This window comes from Rhinolophus sinicus, chromosome 2 (genome assembly GCF_057876585.1).
Source record: "Rhinolophus sinicus isolate RSI-liver-muscle chromosome 2, RSI-T2T, whole genome shotgun sequence".
In the NCBI taxonomy this organism is placed as follows: Eukaryota; Metazoa; Chordata; class Mammalia; order Chiroptera; family Rhinolophidae; genus Rhinolophus; species Rhinolophus sinicus.
The window spans coordinates 38,837,106-38,854,832 of NC_142502.1; the positions used below are offsets into that span (position 1 = coordinate 38,837,106).

The 17,727-nt window shown below is 37.1% G+C and overlaps 1 protein-coding gene across 12 annotated transcripts in view; it reads left to right on the forward strand.

The window, feature by feature from the left end:
• FAM184A (family with sequence similarity 184 member A) overlaps positions 1-17,727 on the forward strand; it is a 100,296-nt gene that overhangs the window by 62,122 nt on the left and 20,447 nt on the right. For 8 of the 12 annotated variants that reach the window (XR_016020191.1, XM_074333503.2, XM_019740984.3 and 5 more), the window contains 2 exons: positions 7,084-7,125; positions 15,526-15,738. Coding sequence is in view for 11 of the 12 variants with exons in the window: in XM_074333503.2 (XP_074189604.1) it covers positions 7,084-7,125; positions 15,526-15,738 (255 nt within the window). In the remaining variant the exon portion in view is untranslated. The remainder of the gene's footprint in view (positions 1-7,083; positions 7,126-15,525; positions 15,739-17,727) is intronic. The other 4 variants (XM_019740987.3, XM_019740990.3, XM_019740981.3 and 1 more) reach the window with 1 other exon arrangement.

Genomic DNA, 17,727 nt, shown 5'->3' on the forward strand with positions numbered 1-17,727 from the left:
AGGATCTGCATTTTCACGTATTTGGACTACTTCTCAGTGAAGTGAACACAAATCTGTTTTTGTGCCTTAGCTTACCTGTATTTTATCCTACTTAGAGCAAGGAAGAAATAATATATGACACAATTTTTACCCTCCATGAATTTGACTTAATAGGAGGAAGATATGTATACAAATACCTACAATAAATGTCACAGTGCAGTAAATGACCACATAGACGACCTGGTCAGTGTACTGTGGGAGCTGTGCTGTGCTGAGCAGGCTCCTACCAGACCACAGCTGCCGGCCGAGCAGTCTTTCCAAGTCTGTATCCAGGGACATCATGCTGGTGGTTTGCGGTCATCTGTGGTGGGGGTATTTACTGCACAGATATCAGCAAATGCTACAAATCAGGGCTTTGCTTTTCAGAGAGCTGTTAAACACTCATCAAAACATTCCACTGGGAAAGACTAGAGAAAGTGATATGGCCAGTGGATTGGGAAAGACTTCATTGTGGAGATTAGTGTTAGTGTGACTCTTGAATAAGGTGAAGGATGAACACAAATATTTTTATTCACTCACTAAACATTTTGTTGAATAAACTCTTATTCCCCAGACATATGAGGAATACAGAAAAACAAGAGGTGAGGGCAGTTGGGGAGACAGGTCTTTGTGAAGCACTTTGACTTCCAGGCTTAGGGTCCAAACTTTACTCAATAAGCTCTAAAACTCTGCTAAAGGTTTATGGATAAGGTAATAACATGCTGAGAATTTTATTTTAGGAAGCTTAGTATGACTGTGATTCTGAAGTGAGGATGACATGGAGACACTCAAAATAAATATCCAAACTAAAGTGTCTGAAACGGAGCTCTTGAGTACACACCACGCCCCCACCCATCACCACTCAACCTGAGCCAGACGGCTCCTAGAGGCTGCTGTCCATTTACTGCTCGGCCATGTCTGATGCTCTTTCACACTGTACCGTTAACTCAACAACATGTCCTGTTACTCTACCTTCAAAGTGCATCCAGGATCTGCCAGTTTCTTCTTCCACTGCCATCCTAGTCCAAGCCACTTGCAGTTCACTTCTGCATTGCAATTGGAATCTACATTTGGTCTCCCTGCTTCTACCCTCACCCACCTACAAATTATTTCCAGCCAGCCAAAGTGAGGCTCTTGAAATACTAAGTTAGATCATGTTCCTCTCCTGCTTCACACCTTCTGGAGGCTTCCTATCACCTTTAGCATACAATCCACCTCTTCCTATGGCTCGCAGTAGCCTCAGGATTTGGCCTCTGGCTACATTGCCTGCATCATCTATGCCCTTCTCTCCCTTCTTTCATCCAGTCATGCTGGACTACTTGGGACACACCAAGCAAGCTCTGTACATCTCAGGCCTTTGCATCTGCCAGTCCCTCCACCTGAATCCCACTTTCCCAGATCTACAGGGCTTGTTCCTTCACTTTGTTCAGTATTCAGGTCAAATCTTAACTCTCCAAAGAGATCTTCCTTGATCTCTTTCTCTGAAATAGCACCCTCCGTCATTCTCTGTCCCACATTCTGCTTTGTGTTTCTTCAAAACATTTATTACTACATGGCATCTTACTGATTCTCTTCCCTACTAGAGTGTAGTTCCCTGAGAGCTGGATCTTTATCTGTATTGTTCATCGCTGCATCCCCAGCAGCTTAAACTGTGCCTGGCACATAGTCAGCACTCAGTAGTTGTTGAATAGAGTGAACAAAAGCAGGGCACAGTAACCAAAGAGGAAATTGAAGGGTCTGAATCCCTTCCCTAGAAGTTAAGAGAGCAGGAAATTAGGTAGAACAAACATCAGCGATCCAGCCTGAACCCTGGGAAGAGAGATGACTGGGCTAAGGAAAAGGGAAGTCAAAAGAAAAATGAAAAGAAATAGTATATGGAGAAAAGAGAAAAGCCACCTAGGAAAGAGAGTGAGAACAGCAGGTCTGACCTCAGTTTTGCTTCCTCAGAAAATGTGGAATAGAATTAAAGTCTACCAAAAACCAACCAACATCCATCATTATTCCTCATTCTTCCTACTTCAGTTCCTGGATTCAAAGTTAATTTGCAATATTTTCCTGAGTAAATATTGAAGTTTGTTTTTAATTTCTCTTTAGTCAAAAAAATTAATGACATCGTTACTTCAACTATATTTTATCCTCTTTTATCAGACCTATGTTGTTGGGATGCTTCCTCTTGAGGTTTTATTTTCTTTTAAGATAAACAGTACTAAACTGTTTTCTGAATTAACTTGCAATTCTAAAAATATATAATTTTCTTTTCCCTACCAAAATCTGCCTTTTTAGAATTTAAGTCTATCTGGTTCTTAAATTGACATGTTTAGGAGAGGAGAGTGAAGAGAGAGAATAATGAAATCTATAGCGAGCTTTAAAAGAGATGTTTTAAATGTTGGGTAGTTATTAATGTGTACTGAGCATGTGTCTGTTTTGCAAAATACTATGGTAAGATCTGTGATGAAATGCAGAACACTTTGTGCCTTCAGAGGTGCTGGGGCCCAGAATACACCTGAAAATACTTACGAACATCTAGATAGCATTGTAGTAACAAATCAACTTAATTATTTCTATTTCACATGATAACATACTAAAAATTAAAATATTTTGTAGCTTAAAAAGGATTCAATGGACATATGATTACCAAGTTATTTAAGACTCTCTGAGAAAAGTGTTATGAGTTACCTGCTGCATTAGCCTGTCTCCACCTCAAGTTCATTTATATGCCTGCTATTACTGCTTTATGTATTGAATAATTGTTTGTGACTTCTCTTTTTTGCTTCAAGAGGATTGTCAAAGCTCTGACTCCCGCTTCTAAATCTTAGGTTTGTGGGTTGCTTTTCTCTAGTTATTAGCATACTTGAAATTAATGTTAGAAATACACTTTACATAATTTACCTTAAGAAATTATAGTATTGCAGATTAAATATTGCATTTTGAAATATTTTATTAAATTTTAACCTATTTTACTTAAATTGCGATGTAAGATTAGTGTATACATTGTTTCAAGGAAGTTATAATTTAGTAAATGACATCTCTTTTGTTAGTAACGAGGATTTTATTTTATCTTTTGATATTTGATGACATTTGGACATCTGTCATAAATTTAGTGCTTCTGATATGCCAGGCACTGCCCCCACCAGTAATGCGATCATAATCTTAGCCTTCCCAGTGCTTACAAGGCAAAAAGGAAGGCAAATAGAAGTAACAGTGTGACACATTAATTCATTACAACCGTGGCACCCAAGGATGTGTGCCATGGGGACCTACCGTAGTCTGGGAACTTGGGGCAGGCTTCTCTGAGTGTGGAGTCTTCTACCTGAGACCCGAAAGAGAAGCAGGAGTTAGGCTGGGAGAAGGAGAGAGGGAATACATGCAAAGGCCCTCAGGAAGTCAGTCCCCAAATACCTTACTTAGTCCTGGAAGGTAGTGGGCCAGAAAGCTGGGGAGGCAGGCAGGGTCAAATCACATGGAACCTTGTTTGGCTTGTTGGGACTTTATCCAAAGAACAACGAGGAGCTATTGAAAGGTTTTAATTGAGAGCAGGGAATATTCAAATATTGTAATTTCAAATGTCTGGCTGCAGTATGGAGAAGAGATAGAGTGAGACAGTACAGGTGCCATTCAATGAATATTGCTTCCTTCTCGGCTTCCTTCTTCCTTTTCCAGATTAATGTTTTCTGGACAAATTTTAGTATATTTAATATACTCATTAATTCGTTTCTTTGAGAGAATACATTTTTAAGTCTTAGAATCTGTTGGCTTTTCTCAATAGGATTTCTGCACGATATGTATTTTTTCTATATAACATTTCTTTTTAGTTACCTAGAATTTTCTCTTTTCTTCTGTAATTATGGGGGGAGGGGAGAAGTAAGGTAGAGAATAGCAAAAACTAACTCAATAACAAAAATCCATATTATTCATTAATAAACATTTATATAATAAACATTTATTGACCATTTTCTCTGTGCCAGGTACCAAATTATGAATTACATGCAAAATATGAATAAGACAGGGCCCTCATCCTCTAAAAGCTTGTAATTCAGTGGATTTCAAATGTTATATACCAATAAATTGGCAGATTGCAAATGTGTAAAACATCATGCTGGTTTCTAAGTGAATAAACTGAGGTTTAGAACAATGAGATTACTCCTAAGAACGTAGGTTTCTTATGTACAAAGCTTCAAATTTCTAGTTAATTACAGCAGTTTTTTTAGTTATTTTTCATTTTCTTCCTCACTTATCTGGAAGTCTGATTATGTTCATCCTTCAAGAACAGAAATCCTGAAACACATTCAGTAAGCTATGCTTCTGTGTTGAAGTATCTGAGTATTATCAGCTATGAAGATCTCTTGAGGTCCTTTTCACTCATCTCAAAAACTAACAAGAAGGTTCAGATGCTTTAAAATAGAAAAGATTATTATACAGGACATCAGTTTTTATTAATATGGATCTTCATCGTGTAGAATGCTTGCCAAACAATATTTTTGCACATAGGTTTTTAGTTTATCTGTCTTTCGTTAAAGCAGACACTGACTAGGGGGAAGGGGAATCTCACTCAGTCTTGTGGCTCAGATACCATTTATATGTCAGTGGTATCCAAAGTTAAATCTCCAACCTGGTCCTCTTCCCCGGAACTCACAATCACTCAGTTGGCTAATAGGCATCTCAAACTTAGCACGTCTGACGCAGAAGTATTGATTCACACTCTGCATCCCCCATCCCAACATCTTCACTTCTTGGCACTGCTTGTTGCTTTAAACAAAAAATAGTCATCCTTGATTTATCTTTCCTTTCCCTCTCCTGTAATCTGTCAAGCCTGTTTATTCTACCACCAAAAACATACCCCTGCTCCATCTGCTTCCATTTTCCTTGATAACACTCGTGGAAGCCACTTATCTAACCTCCCCTATTTCACTTTTACTCACAGCGCTAAAAGTGATCTTTTATGATGTAAATCATCAGATCATGCCTTTTCCCTGCTTAAAATTCTCAGGGCACCCCATTGCATTAAGGCTCTTATTCTGACTCCTTCATTGTCTACACGACCTTAAGCCATCTTGCCCTTGCAGTTATCGCCCATCTCATTTCAGCCTCGCAAACATCATCCTGACACACATATGCCCAGGCACTCCCGGTTCACTTCCACCTCAGGGTCATTGTGCTGATCCATTTGTCCGGAAGCTCTTTCCCCAAGGTCGTCTCATTTTGTGGCTGACTTCTTTATTGATTCCCAGTTGAAATGCCCCTCTTTCAAAAGATCTTTCCTCACCATCAACCCTGTATCACTTCCAGTCATTTCCTATCACATCAACCTTTTTTTAAATCATTATATTTATCACAGACTTTTTCTTATTTGTTTTTCATATGTTTGTTTTTCTATCTTATTCAACTCTATCTCACTGTACACTCACAATATTTCCTGGAATATAGTAGTAGTACTCTAATTAAATATTTTTAAATGAAAAAAAAAATCTTCATTTATGTATTAACCAACAATGATGTTGCCACCCAACATCACTGGTTGTACCTTTCCTAATTGCCATCGCCAAGTCTGTGACGCAAGTCACCCCAGGTCATTGCTTAGAGACCATGCCTTTTGGTTTAGACACTTCCCTGGCCTGCTGTGGTATGTTGACAGAGTTCATGATCATGAGTTTAGATTCCAAATGTTCAAATAAAGTCTAAAATCCCTATGGGGTAGACCTGGAATGCCACTCTCTGCTCTATCATATCGATTAGCTTTTTAATTAGGTCAGGAATCTTCAATAGTGTATATATTTTTGTATGATGTTACCTTATAGAGGGAAAAATAAAATCTACTTCATAAGTAAATGCCATACATTTTAGATTAACTTGTAGTTTAATACTAGGACATCGGTTCTGAAAACTGCAAAGAAGCAAAAAACTGCTACTGAAAATCCCTCAGATTTTCTTAAGTTTTGTGAAGTCTGGAGAAGTTGTGTCTCATTAGTATATAGACTATTAATAGTATGAGAAAGGATAAGGAAAAAAGTAAAAATAAAATTAATGTAGCTAATATGTATAAAACTGTGAGAAAGTTTAAATTGAGAAGTTATGGAGTAATTAAATAGAATCTTTTTTTCTCAACCTATTTTTCCATCTCTAGTAAACTCAATCCTAGAGTATGTTAGTCTAAATTATTAGTAAAAAATTGCTTACCAAATAAAAACTGGCTATAGTTTATGACACAGCAAGGAATAATCATATTACGGATAAAAGATAACTGTGTTCTGTCTGAAAATTTGATTATTGTCCAAAGCAAAAACAGGAACTTTTCTGTTTATATTAGTAATATAAGTTAAATATTATTTTGCAATTTTGGAGGACAAAAAGATGAGGTAATTGAAAAGGAAATCACATTTTTCCCCCATTTTGGGGGGAGGCAGAATGCCTAGTGATTTTTTCAGTCGTTTATCACTCAAAATTTCAATGAACTTCTGAAAAAAGAAACTTAGATCAAAATAAGTTTCCGAAATATGTCCTAGAAAATAGGATTGAAAAGCTATGAAAGCCTCTCTTCTTTCTTTTCCCCAGTACTAAACCAGGTTATTATTAAATCTTCACATTTTCAGTGATTAGCTCTTATTTATTTTTGGTCCCAAAATTATGTAGTTAATCAAGTTAGTGTTTCAGTTCTCATCTGCTCATTTCTCTTAAGAGAAATCCTTCATGAACCTACACCAATACTGAGTGTAATGCTTTGAAGCACTATATTGTAGATTTCTGGAAAGAATTTAGACCAGTAATATTCCTTCTCAGTCCTTCAATAACCATCATCTGATTTATATGCACTAGCCTTTGGTGTTTCTGCATAGGTAAGTCACCAGCCCACAATCGTCACACACTGTTTTAAGGGAGTACAGATAATTTAGACTGTATGTCTTAAATTTCTTTTTGTCTAATTTCTTTCTCAGAACTGTTTTCAACTTATTTTTTCTTGCTCATATTATAATTAATGTTCTGTGTTTTACTCTCCCTTCTTATCCCTCTTCCTTTCACTTAGTTGATTTCTGAATGTTTCCCTTTATTCCTGTGATCTTTTCTTCATAGCGGCACTCTCTGGGTGAAGCTTTGCATAAATCTGTCAACAATGTAAGTGAGCGGCACTTACAATTTGTACACAAGGGCATGTTGCACTTTTGATTTTGCATAAACATCATCACTGCTTTAAAGCTTTAACTTACGATATAAAACAATACACTTTGGCAGTCAGTAAAATATATTTTGTATATAGATAATAAGAGCTTTTTTCAGCCATTCATTTGTGTATGTGCATACATCTACCGCATTATATTAATAAGCATATATTTATTATAAAGGCAAGCAAGATTTTACATCTCAAGCATAAAATTTGTTATTTTAATGTTTATTTTGAAATATACAGTAATATTTTTGAAAAAGTTTTAACTATTTGACACTCATAGAATTGAAAATAAATGTAAATGTGTTTCTTCTTTAGTTAAACTAGTTTAGTTTTTAGGAAAATGGTATCAATAGACGTCTTTATTTAAAAGGATTAGAGGGGGGTGGCCAGTTAGCTCAGTTGGTTAGAGCATGGTTCTGGTAACACCAAGATTGCCGGTTCAAACAAACAAACAAACAAACAAACAAATAAATAAATGGATTACACAGTTGTGAAGGTTCATGAGATTCAGAACATGTTTTACATTATAATTATTGAAAGATTTAAAGTGAAGTAAAACCCTTTCCTAAGGATGAGCAAAGCTATTGTTTCTTGTGTAAACTCAAATATGCAGAAATTAAGCTTCAAAGTGATGTCCCATTTAAATAACGATTAAAAATTGTTTGGGTGTTTAGAGAAAAAATGAGATTTATTTGCATATCAAATCCATACCCAATTTGTTGTTTAAAATAAGATAACAGATAGCTGAACATCTTTGAATATTTTTCTTGATATCTGAGGGCAGAGATGAGCAAACTTTTTCTGTAAAAAGGACCAGAGAGTAAATACTTCTGGCCTTGCGGGCCATGCACTTTCTTTGGTAGCTGCCAGCTTCTGCTGCTGCCCTGTAAAAGCAGGCACAGACAATATGTAAACGAATCCATGGGGCTGTGTCCCAGTAAAATTTAATTTATAAAAACAGGCTGTAGTCTGCCAATTCCTATACTAGAAGAGTCAAAGCTTTGATACTAGAGATTTCCTGTGAAGTTTTGATACTTCCAGAGTGAAACTATCTCCTCATACCTCCCTAATTTCTTTCTACTATGCAAGAAAAGAAAGATTTTATCTACATTTCATATTCAACTTTGCTTTCTACATAAAAAATAATTAGAAACACACAAATGCATTTAATACTGTTTCCTTTAATATATTTAAAAATAAGTAACAAAGATAATTATCTTAATGTTGATGAAATAAGGCTACATTTAGAAATTCTTTTTAATAGTCACACAGAACATTGTTAAGAATTTGGCCTTTATTACGGCATTATTGATCCAGACTTTTTTTTTAAGATTTTTTATTGGGGAAGAGGAACAGGACTTTTTTGGGGAATGGTGTGTACTTCCAGGACTTTTTCCAAGTCAAGTTGTTGTCCTTTCAATTTTAGTTGTGGAGGGCGCAGCTCAGCTCCAGGTCCAGTTGCCATCATTAGTTGCAGGGGGCGCAGCCCACCATCCCTTGTAGGAGTCGAACCGGCAACCTTGTGGTTGAGACGATGCGCTCCAACCAACTGAGCCATCCAGGAGCTCAGCGGCAGCTCAGCTCAAGGTGCCAGGTGCCGTGTTCAATCTTAGTTGCAGGGGGCTGAGCCCACCACCCCTTGCGGGAATTGAGGAGTCAAATCGGCAACCTTGTGGCTGAGAGCCCGCGCTCCAACCAACTGAGCCATCTGGCACTGGCCCATGTGGGCATCGAACCGGCAGCCTCGGTGTTAGGAGCACGGAGCTCCAACCGCCTGAGCCACTGGGCCGGCCCTGATCCAGGCATTTTGACGTATGTGCTAATTGGGATAGTAAAGAACCCAAGTTAGATATGATTATTGTCAAAATTAATTGAATTGTACTTCAGAATACTTGTGACAACATAGTCACTTTTTTCTTAATAGTTATAAGTGAAATTATAAATGAAAATGTGTTCATTAAAATAAAAACATCCTTATTGAAGTTAAATATATTAGTAACTAGAATGAGAATGCCTTGATTCATCTCTTACAGAAAAAGTAAAAGGGGCTGATAACACAGTGAGATCCCCATTAATTAATTCTCTTTTGTAACATCATAGCCACTGAGGATGAACTCTTCACTGAGTCATCATCCAAACAAAATATGACCTGTCAGAGTGTTGCTCAGCAGTGTGATCATCTACCCACCCCCTCCTCACATTGTCGTTACCCAGCCTTCTATGCAAGAAGCTTCCACTATAAACTGTCTTGTTCTAAAAAACACGTGATTATTGATACCTCTGTTCTTTATAAAAGCTTTCTAATTTTTTTCACCTGAGAATGAGAGAATAATTGGGAACATATTCCAGAAATATCTTAAGAACATTAAGCAGGTATTATTGTGGTTCTTAATTCAGTGAATAGGTCTTCTTAGAAAATACCAAAAACTTACGAACAATTCAGAATTGCTCTTACTCAATATTTGTAATAGCAAAACTAGGTGAGACAATCTACATTTCCATCTGGAAGGAGTAAAGTAATTTATAGTGTATTGTATTTTGGCATTATGTCTGTTAAGATGCATTTGGCTATAAGCAGAACATCCAGTTAACAGTGGCTTAAGCTGTCAGCATATTTAGCTAAGAACTCAGGTTTTTTTCTGAACTTCTGCTTTGTCATGCTCAATGTGTTAACTTTTGACCTTTAGTTTGTCATGTCATAGTGGCAACATGGCTGCTCCAGCTCCAGATATCATGTTCTTGAACAACTGTGCTAATGCAAGAGGCTTTCCTTAAGTGTTTTTTACTTTTCTCAGGAAATAAAATCTTTTCCCCCAAATCCCCCTCATAACTTCATACTCTCTTTTAGCTCATTAATGAAAGCAGATGACATGTCCTTAGAATTAGATTTCTGTGACTTACTTACCTCAGGCATAATCTATCCCTCAGTGCGAGGAGAGGGGCCTATCTTCTTTAAGATGGAGATTCCCATTCAGTCCCTGGACATACTCAAGTGTTCAGCTAACTGGGAAGAAAGGAAAGGAGGAGACTGTCCAGGAGGCAGGGAACAGTACCTGCACTAGGAAGTCTACGTAGTCATTGAAAAGAATGGGGTATACCTAGTTACATGGATATGTGTACCCCATAAATAACACTATGAAGGGAGGAACAAACCTATAAAAACACAAACTCCTTGGCCTCCTTAATGGAAAAGTCATTAACCATCACTGAATAAATCCATGAGAATACTCATCCTGGAGGAAGCTGCATAGAATTGGATGTGTGAAAAGCCACTCCATCGCGTATTCAACACCTGCAGGTGACAACACCTCATGGTTTGACGTTTGAAGTGGCCTTTAACCCTCTGTGCAATACACATGGAATGTCTGTCCCAGTCAGCAGCCCGGTGGATCTGTTTCAGTTACTTTGGGTGTTAAGCACTGGTCTCCTGAGGTACGCCCTGGGGCCCACAAGTAATTTGTGTGTGTAAGACATAGCCAATATTTTTTTTGTCAGATCATGACTGATGTACTCTCTACATTTGGTGAAAATCATCCCCCCCACTTACACATGATGTAGTTAAAAAAGCAAAAGAAAACAAACAGGCAATTATATCAAGAGTGATAAGTCATAGGAGTCTGGGGAGATACCAAAGTGTTAACGTTGGTTAACCTTAGGGACTGGGATTTGGCGAGGAAAGGGAATGAAAGAGAGTTTCCCTTTTATTTTATAAGTCCTATATTTTAAAATAGTTTTCACAATGAATACTTATTTCATTGGTAATTTGGAATAAAAATATGTTAGGTGGCCTGGGCCCAATTCCAGGCCTATGAAGTCAGAATATCAAGGGATCAGGTCTGGGCAAGTATATTTATTAAAATCTACAGAGATGATTCTGATACACAGCCAAATTTGAGAACCACAGATTACATTTTCTATCTCAAGAAATGCTTTGTTTTGAGGATAAATTGTTTGTATACTTTTTATAACAAAACTGATATTTTTGGGGAGAAAAAACAACAACAACAGTGCATCAAAATCCAAAAGTGGTAGGTAGGATGCACATAATTAATGGCACGTCCCATGTTGACATCTTGTCATATCCAATACCTCAGATTTGATGTTTCAGTTGCTATTTTGAGGGAGTTCTTTAAGCACCATTGCTGAGGTACAGAATCCTGTGAAACTGCTCTGTAGGAAATAGATAAAGCTTTCCTTTATTCAGAAAAATGTATCCATAGTTCTTAAGTTTAGTCTTTTTGAAAGTTTTAAAACACTTAATTTTCAAAAAAGCAAGAGTATTTTAAGTGATAGAAATCAGAAGGTAGCACTTACTATCAGTGCAGTCTGCCCTTTAAATTATTTGTGAATTATCTGGTACCTGTTGATCAGTACAACATTTATATTATTCACGTTTAAACTGCTGTGTTACGTATTTTTAAAATACGGATTACAGTTTTTTTTCTGAAATAAGGACTCTTTTTGGTTTATTTAAAAATCAACAAAATAAGAATTTAAATTATAACATGAAGAAACTAATACCATATACTACAAAATTTGAATATATAAATTGAAACAACTTCTATTTCTTATTCATTTATTCAACACATAAATGTCTTTCTATAATTCTGTTATAAACATATTGATCAGAGTTGCCCAAGTTAATGTAAAACTTTGTTCTCTTTTATTTTGAATTAGTGAAGTTTTATATTAACATGTTTCCATAAAGTATACTATACTCAGCATTTTACATTGCTTTGCTCATTATTTGTCTTTTAAAGTGCCATGTACTTTCCATACTGAATAAAGGCTGTCAATTTAATGCAATTGTACTAATTTATTGATAAAAAGAACAAAATGTTTTGATGCTGCATTGCATGATAAAGGCTTTCTGCATATAATTCATGTTACTGTCTTGAGCATGAATCCAAAGATTTTAGATAGCCGTAATATTATTTTGGTGTGCTTTCAAAGTTAATATAAAATGTCTACATATATTTAAGTACTAAATTGCATGATAATGTCTTTTTGCACATACTTTACATTTTCTTGAGTATAGAGACAAAGATTAATCATATATCCTAAAATGAAAAATATTACATTGGAGTTCTTTCAAGGTAAAGTATATTATGATGTAAAATATTTATATTTTATTTAAGCTGGAGAGGTTTGAAAGTGTGCTAGACTTTAAATGTATAACTATTACATTACTGTGGTACTTCATGCATTTTAAATGTTATATTTCTTCATAAGTTTCATCCTTAACTAGTTCAAGTGTGAGTCAAATTATAGTCAAATTAACATAGGCGCTCTCTTTCTGATGCAGTGGACTTTTGAAGTAGGCATTGCAGAAAATAAGATACACTGCTATGAACTGATTAGCTACATACTAACCTAACTGTACACTTAATTGGTGGACAGGATCCAGGGCCATTGCTGGCCCATATGATGCCTGTGTGCAAATCAGAAGTATGCCCACTTCCTTTGGGTGGACACAGTGCATACCAGGGCAGGCGGCTTGGTGAGCAGTTTGTTGGCTGGGTGGATTTTAGTCCTCATTTGGCCAGTGGCCAAGTAATAGCTTTGACTAGAATCATTTTTTGACATGTAGTATAGCATATATATAGGAGTGTTAGGAAAAGACTAACAAGTTGTCACCTGAGACAAGGCAGCTAGTCACATGGTGGGTCTGGGACTAGAGTTGAACTGGGGAAGAGAGTGGGTAGGTTCTTTCTCTATTTAAGAACCAGCTGGCTGGGAAGAAAATGACTACCAGTTACATACCAGTGTTCACAAACACACATTTTTGTTGCCTTTTATAATTTATTTTTTCTTTCTGGGCTGTCCTTAGTATTCATTTCCTCTTGATTTTCTTTGCATAAAATTGTGAGAAGTTACATAGTATAATTTGCCTTGGTCTTCCGAATTGACAAGGATGGCCTTAGCTGTTGCTGTGACATTCTTCTGCCATTTTCACACTTGCAGGGTTTATTCGTTGATAAAGTATGAGTGCCACTGCCATTTAGAGGTGTAGGCATTGCCTGTTTCCTCCTTGGCTCTAATCATAGGAAATAACTTCTGAAACCTTAGGTCTGTTTAGAAATCAGTAAGTAGAAGTGACACTCTGTAGAGTCACTTCTTTGGAAATACATTAAGACAGATTGAACATCTGTGTCAGTTGTATCATTTCTCACCAGCGCTTGACTAGCTCCTTAAAGGCATGTGTAACCTTTACAACTCATCCTGATTTAGAGCTTTGTCCAAAACCCTTCCAGACCGCTAGTCATCCACCCTTAGCTCACTAGCCTGCGACTGTTTTCCTGCCACTTGCCTCTGACCTTTTCCTGTCTTCCATTCCTCCTTTCTTATTTCTCTTTCCTATTTTGCATCTCTGGTGACCCTTCACCCTTTCTCTTTCATTTCCAGTACCTTCCTTTGTGAGACATGTGAGGGAGTCTGTATCTGCCTTCCATCACTCCAATGAAAGTCTTTTCCCATTTACAAAACTCCCTTTAAAGTTTCCTCTTTCCATTGGCTTTGTTGGCCGTAGAAACTGTTTTACTTGTATATGAACACATACAATCTTAAGTTACTTTATGGAACGCATGTGTCAACTTTTTATCTCTGTCCCCTAAGTTCCCCTTAGATTCAGGTTCCTATTAAGAATATGGTTATCTAGTTTCAAGTTACAGTTTCCTGTATATGAGAAGAGAAATAGATTAAGCTAAATGGTCTCATCAAACATATATAGATGAACATATGTATATATACTCGTTTATACATTTACATGTGTTTTGTGTTTTTATTCTTTAAAAGAATTTAATTTTAAGTATTTTAAGACAGAAGCAATGCAGACACATTAAGGGTGATGTTGTGTGTTTTCAAAAGGAGTGACAAATCACTTTTCCATAGTGAGAGAAAAGCACCTGTCTTTATTTTAAGGCTATAACTAGAGGATTGTGATTTTTAAAAGGCTTGAAGGTTTGCAAGTCTTTGTTTGCAAGTCTTGTAATTAAATCAAAATTTAAAAAAAAATATATTTCTTTAACACAGGAATCTAAATTATGAACTGATAAATCTTTTATAAAGAGTAGATTTTTAATCCTCAAATAATCTTCGCTAACATTTATCAAGTACTGACTACATGCCAGCGGCTGTTCTATGTGAATTCTGTGTAACACACTTCATTCTCACACAGCCAGGTGAGGTGTTGATACTAACAGATGATAGAGCTAGGATTTTAACTCAGAGGCCAGTCTTAACTACTCAACTGTCCTGCCTCAGTGTTGTCATGCAGCTGCCTGCCTGTCTGTCCCCTCGTGCCTACCCCTAAAAAGAAAGAAGAGTCTGTGAGACTATTCCTTTCAGGGGCATTGCTTCCCCTTTATGCCATCTTCTTGTTTGGCCCCAAAGGATGGCTGGCTAGCCAAGGACCGGTAAGATTCCTCAAGAAAGGAGAACAACCTAAGACAGGCACAGTCGTGTGGGACCAGCAGGAGAACTCACAGGGTTGATAGAGGTGGGCATAGATCCCCACCTTCCCCTGTCTAAGGAGAGCTTCTGCCTGTGTGGCTGTATTCCTTCCCACAACCTGATTGGGAAGTGATTCTAGATGTGATAACATCAGTTCTCCATCTCAGTAAGTTTTCCAACATAAAGGTTTTGGTCCCTGGGGAGGTACAAACAACAATTATTTATACATCATGGGACTTTCGAAAGGCAAGGTGATTGGTTTGAACCAGTTTTCTGGTATGGTGTATGGGACTCACAGACTGTAGTAAAAACAATGCTGTTTCCTTGCATGTGCTTCAATAAAAGCCACAGGTTGGCCCGATTTGGGGCTCTCTCCTTTGAGGCTGTGAGACCCTTGGCCCCTGTTTCAGAACTTCCTTGATTTCTGTTTCTTTCTTAACCCTTCACCGCCCCTTCTCGTTCTCTCACTGCCCGTGTTGCACTGGATGCGACACCTCATAAATAAGCAGTTTAACTTTTCATACTATCTCCTTGAAGTGACTATAACTTACTAAATATGTTAGTTGTCGTCTGCTTTTATTTCATATTATGAATGCTTATTGCAATACAGCATAGTTTTTCGTTGTATTTCTAAATGTGGGCTGCAGTGTTCTTTAGAGTCTGCAAACAACAGCACTTAAACAGTCTATTTTTAGGCTAACTACTGAAAATACAATTAAAAATGATACCTAAAGATTAGATATCTATGGTATATTGTAAACATTTTAAGTGGACACTTTCTTAAGACACTTGTTTTGCCTGTAGTTAATGTCTTTGAAATGCTTTTTTTCTTAGACTGGCAATTTGTGACATGTACCTTGTATTTTTGCTTCATTGTGTACCGTTCCGTGGCACAGATTTCCTTGCTGAAGCAGAACCTGGAGATGCAGCTTTCCCAGTCTCAGACTTCTTTGCAGCAGCTGCAAGCCCAGTTTACACAAGAACGACAAAGACTTACACAAGAGCTTGAAGAATTAGAGGAACAACATCAACAAAGACATAAATCTTTAAAAGAAGCACATGTCCTTGCATTTCAAACTATGGAAGAAGAAAAGGAAAAGGAACAAAGAGTAAGTTTAATGTGACGTTTATTCAAATATAATCCAACAGCCTAATAATAATTAATCTTCAAATTCTTAAGAATTTATTTTTTTATTCCAAAAAATTATGTACAGCTTTATTTTAATGTGTTTTCTAGGATATTATTTCCTGGTCACAAGTGTTTAAACATATACATGTAGTTTACATATACATATAGCTTACACATAAACATATAGTACACACTATAGCAGACAAGTTAGACTAGGGCCAACATTTTAAATCTTTCCCATCATAATGCCAAGTTCATGATGAGACTAATATGTCATCTGGTTTACATGTAGTTATCAGTAATTAAATAAATTTAGCATGGTCTTACTGAGCTGTAACCACTAGAATCACTTAATACTATCTTGAACTTATAATACTGTCTTTCATCAAATTTTAAATGTTTCCCTCAGGCCAGACCTATAAAAGACACATGGATCCAAAGAATTTGTATAATTTTTTTTTTTTTTTTTTTAAAGATTTTATTGGGGAAGGGGAACAGGACTTTATTGGGGAACAGTGTGCACTTCCAGGATTTTTCTCCAAGTCAAGTTGTTGTCCTTTCAATCTTAGTTGTGGAGGGTGCTGTTCAGCTTCAAGTTGTTGTTCTTTCAGTCTTAGTTGTGGAGGGCGCAGCTCAGCTCCAGGTCCAGTTGCCGTTGCTAGTTGCAGGGGGCACAGCCCACCATCCCTTGCGGGAGTCGAACCGGCAACCTTGTGGTTGAGAGGACACGCTCCAACCAACTGAGCCATCCGGGAGCTCAGCGGCAGCTCAGCTCAAGGTGCCATGTTCAATTTTAGTTGCAGGGGGCACAGCCCACCATCCCTTGCGGGAGTCGAACCAGCAACCTTGTGGTTGAGAGGACACGCTCCAACCAACTGAGCCATCCGGGAGCTCAGCGGCAGCTCAGCTCAAGGTGCCATGTTCAATTTTAGTTGCAGGGGGCACTGCCCACCATCCCTTGCGGGACTCGAGGGATTGAACTGGCAACCTTGTGATTGAGAGCCCACTGGCCCATGTGGGAATCGAACCGGCAGCCTTCGGAGTTAGGAACACGGAGCCCTAACCACCTGAGCCACCGGGCCGGCCCGAATTTGTATAATTTTTAACACAGATATTTTTCCCTCACTTTTTTTCTTATGTACAAAATTTACAATGAAATGAAATTGGAGACATTTTTAAATAGTGCAGTCCCCCATGTATAGCACCAAAAGCTATATGAAAAGTAGTGATACAAACATATCACACAGAAGAGATCAAATAGATAGAGAGTGTGTCAAAAAATGTATACACATTTTAAGAAAGGAAAAAACTATTAAAATTGTAATATGACTGACGCTAGCATTCATTTGATTAATGCCATCTTTTGAGCTAATGTCATACTACATATTGCTACCGTAATTCAATTCAACTTCAAAAAGTAATACATAGATAACATCTCTTAAAATGTGTACATTTTTTGGCTACCCCGATATATTGGATTAATCATATTATATGCCAGAATCTCCCCAGATTCTGGGGAGATTACTCAGTTCTGTGCTAAAATGTTAGTTTGCCATAGTCTTAATGTGATGAATTTTGGTATTGTTTATTTCTTTACACTATTTTTCACTTTCTCCTAAGGTAATTAAGATAATGATTGATAAAAAAATACAGTTTTACTAACAATAATTTTCAACATATGTAAGTCATTACAGATGTAGGTTGTTTCTTAATTCTTTATTTGGGTGCAGGCACTGTTTTAAGAAGTGGTATCTTATAAAGAAATTAAAACAACAAGAAAGTCCTATCCTTTTAAAAACAGTTAACTTGCCTATACAGTAAGTTGAAGTCTGTGGATCTGGTCAAGGAAATCCCTTTGGTTAAAAGTTAGGCCTGATTGCATTGCTAAATAATGTATTCATTGGCTACCATCTGTGAATTTTAAGAACATATAAGCTCTCATATCAGTACTTTCCTTGTCCACATTCAG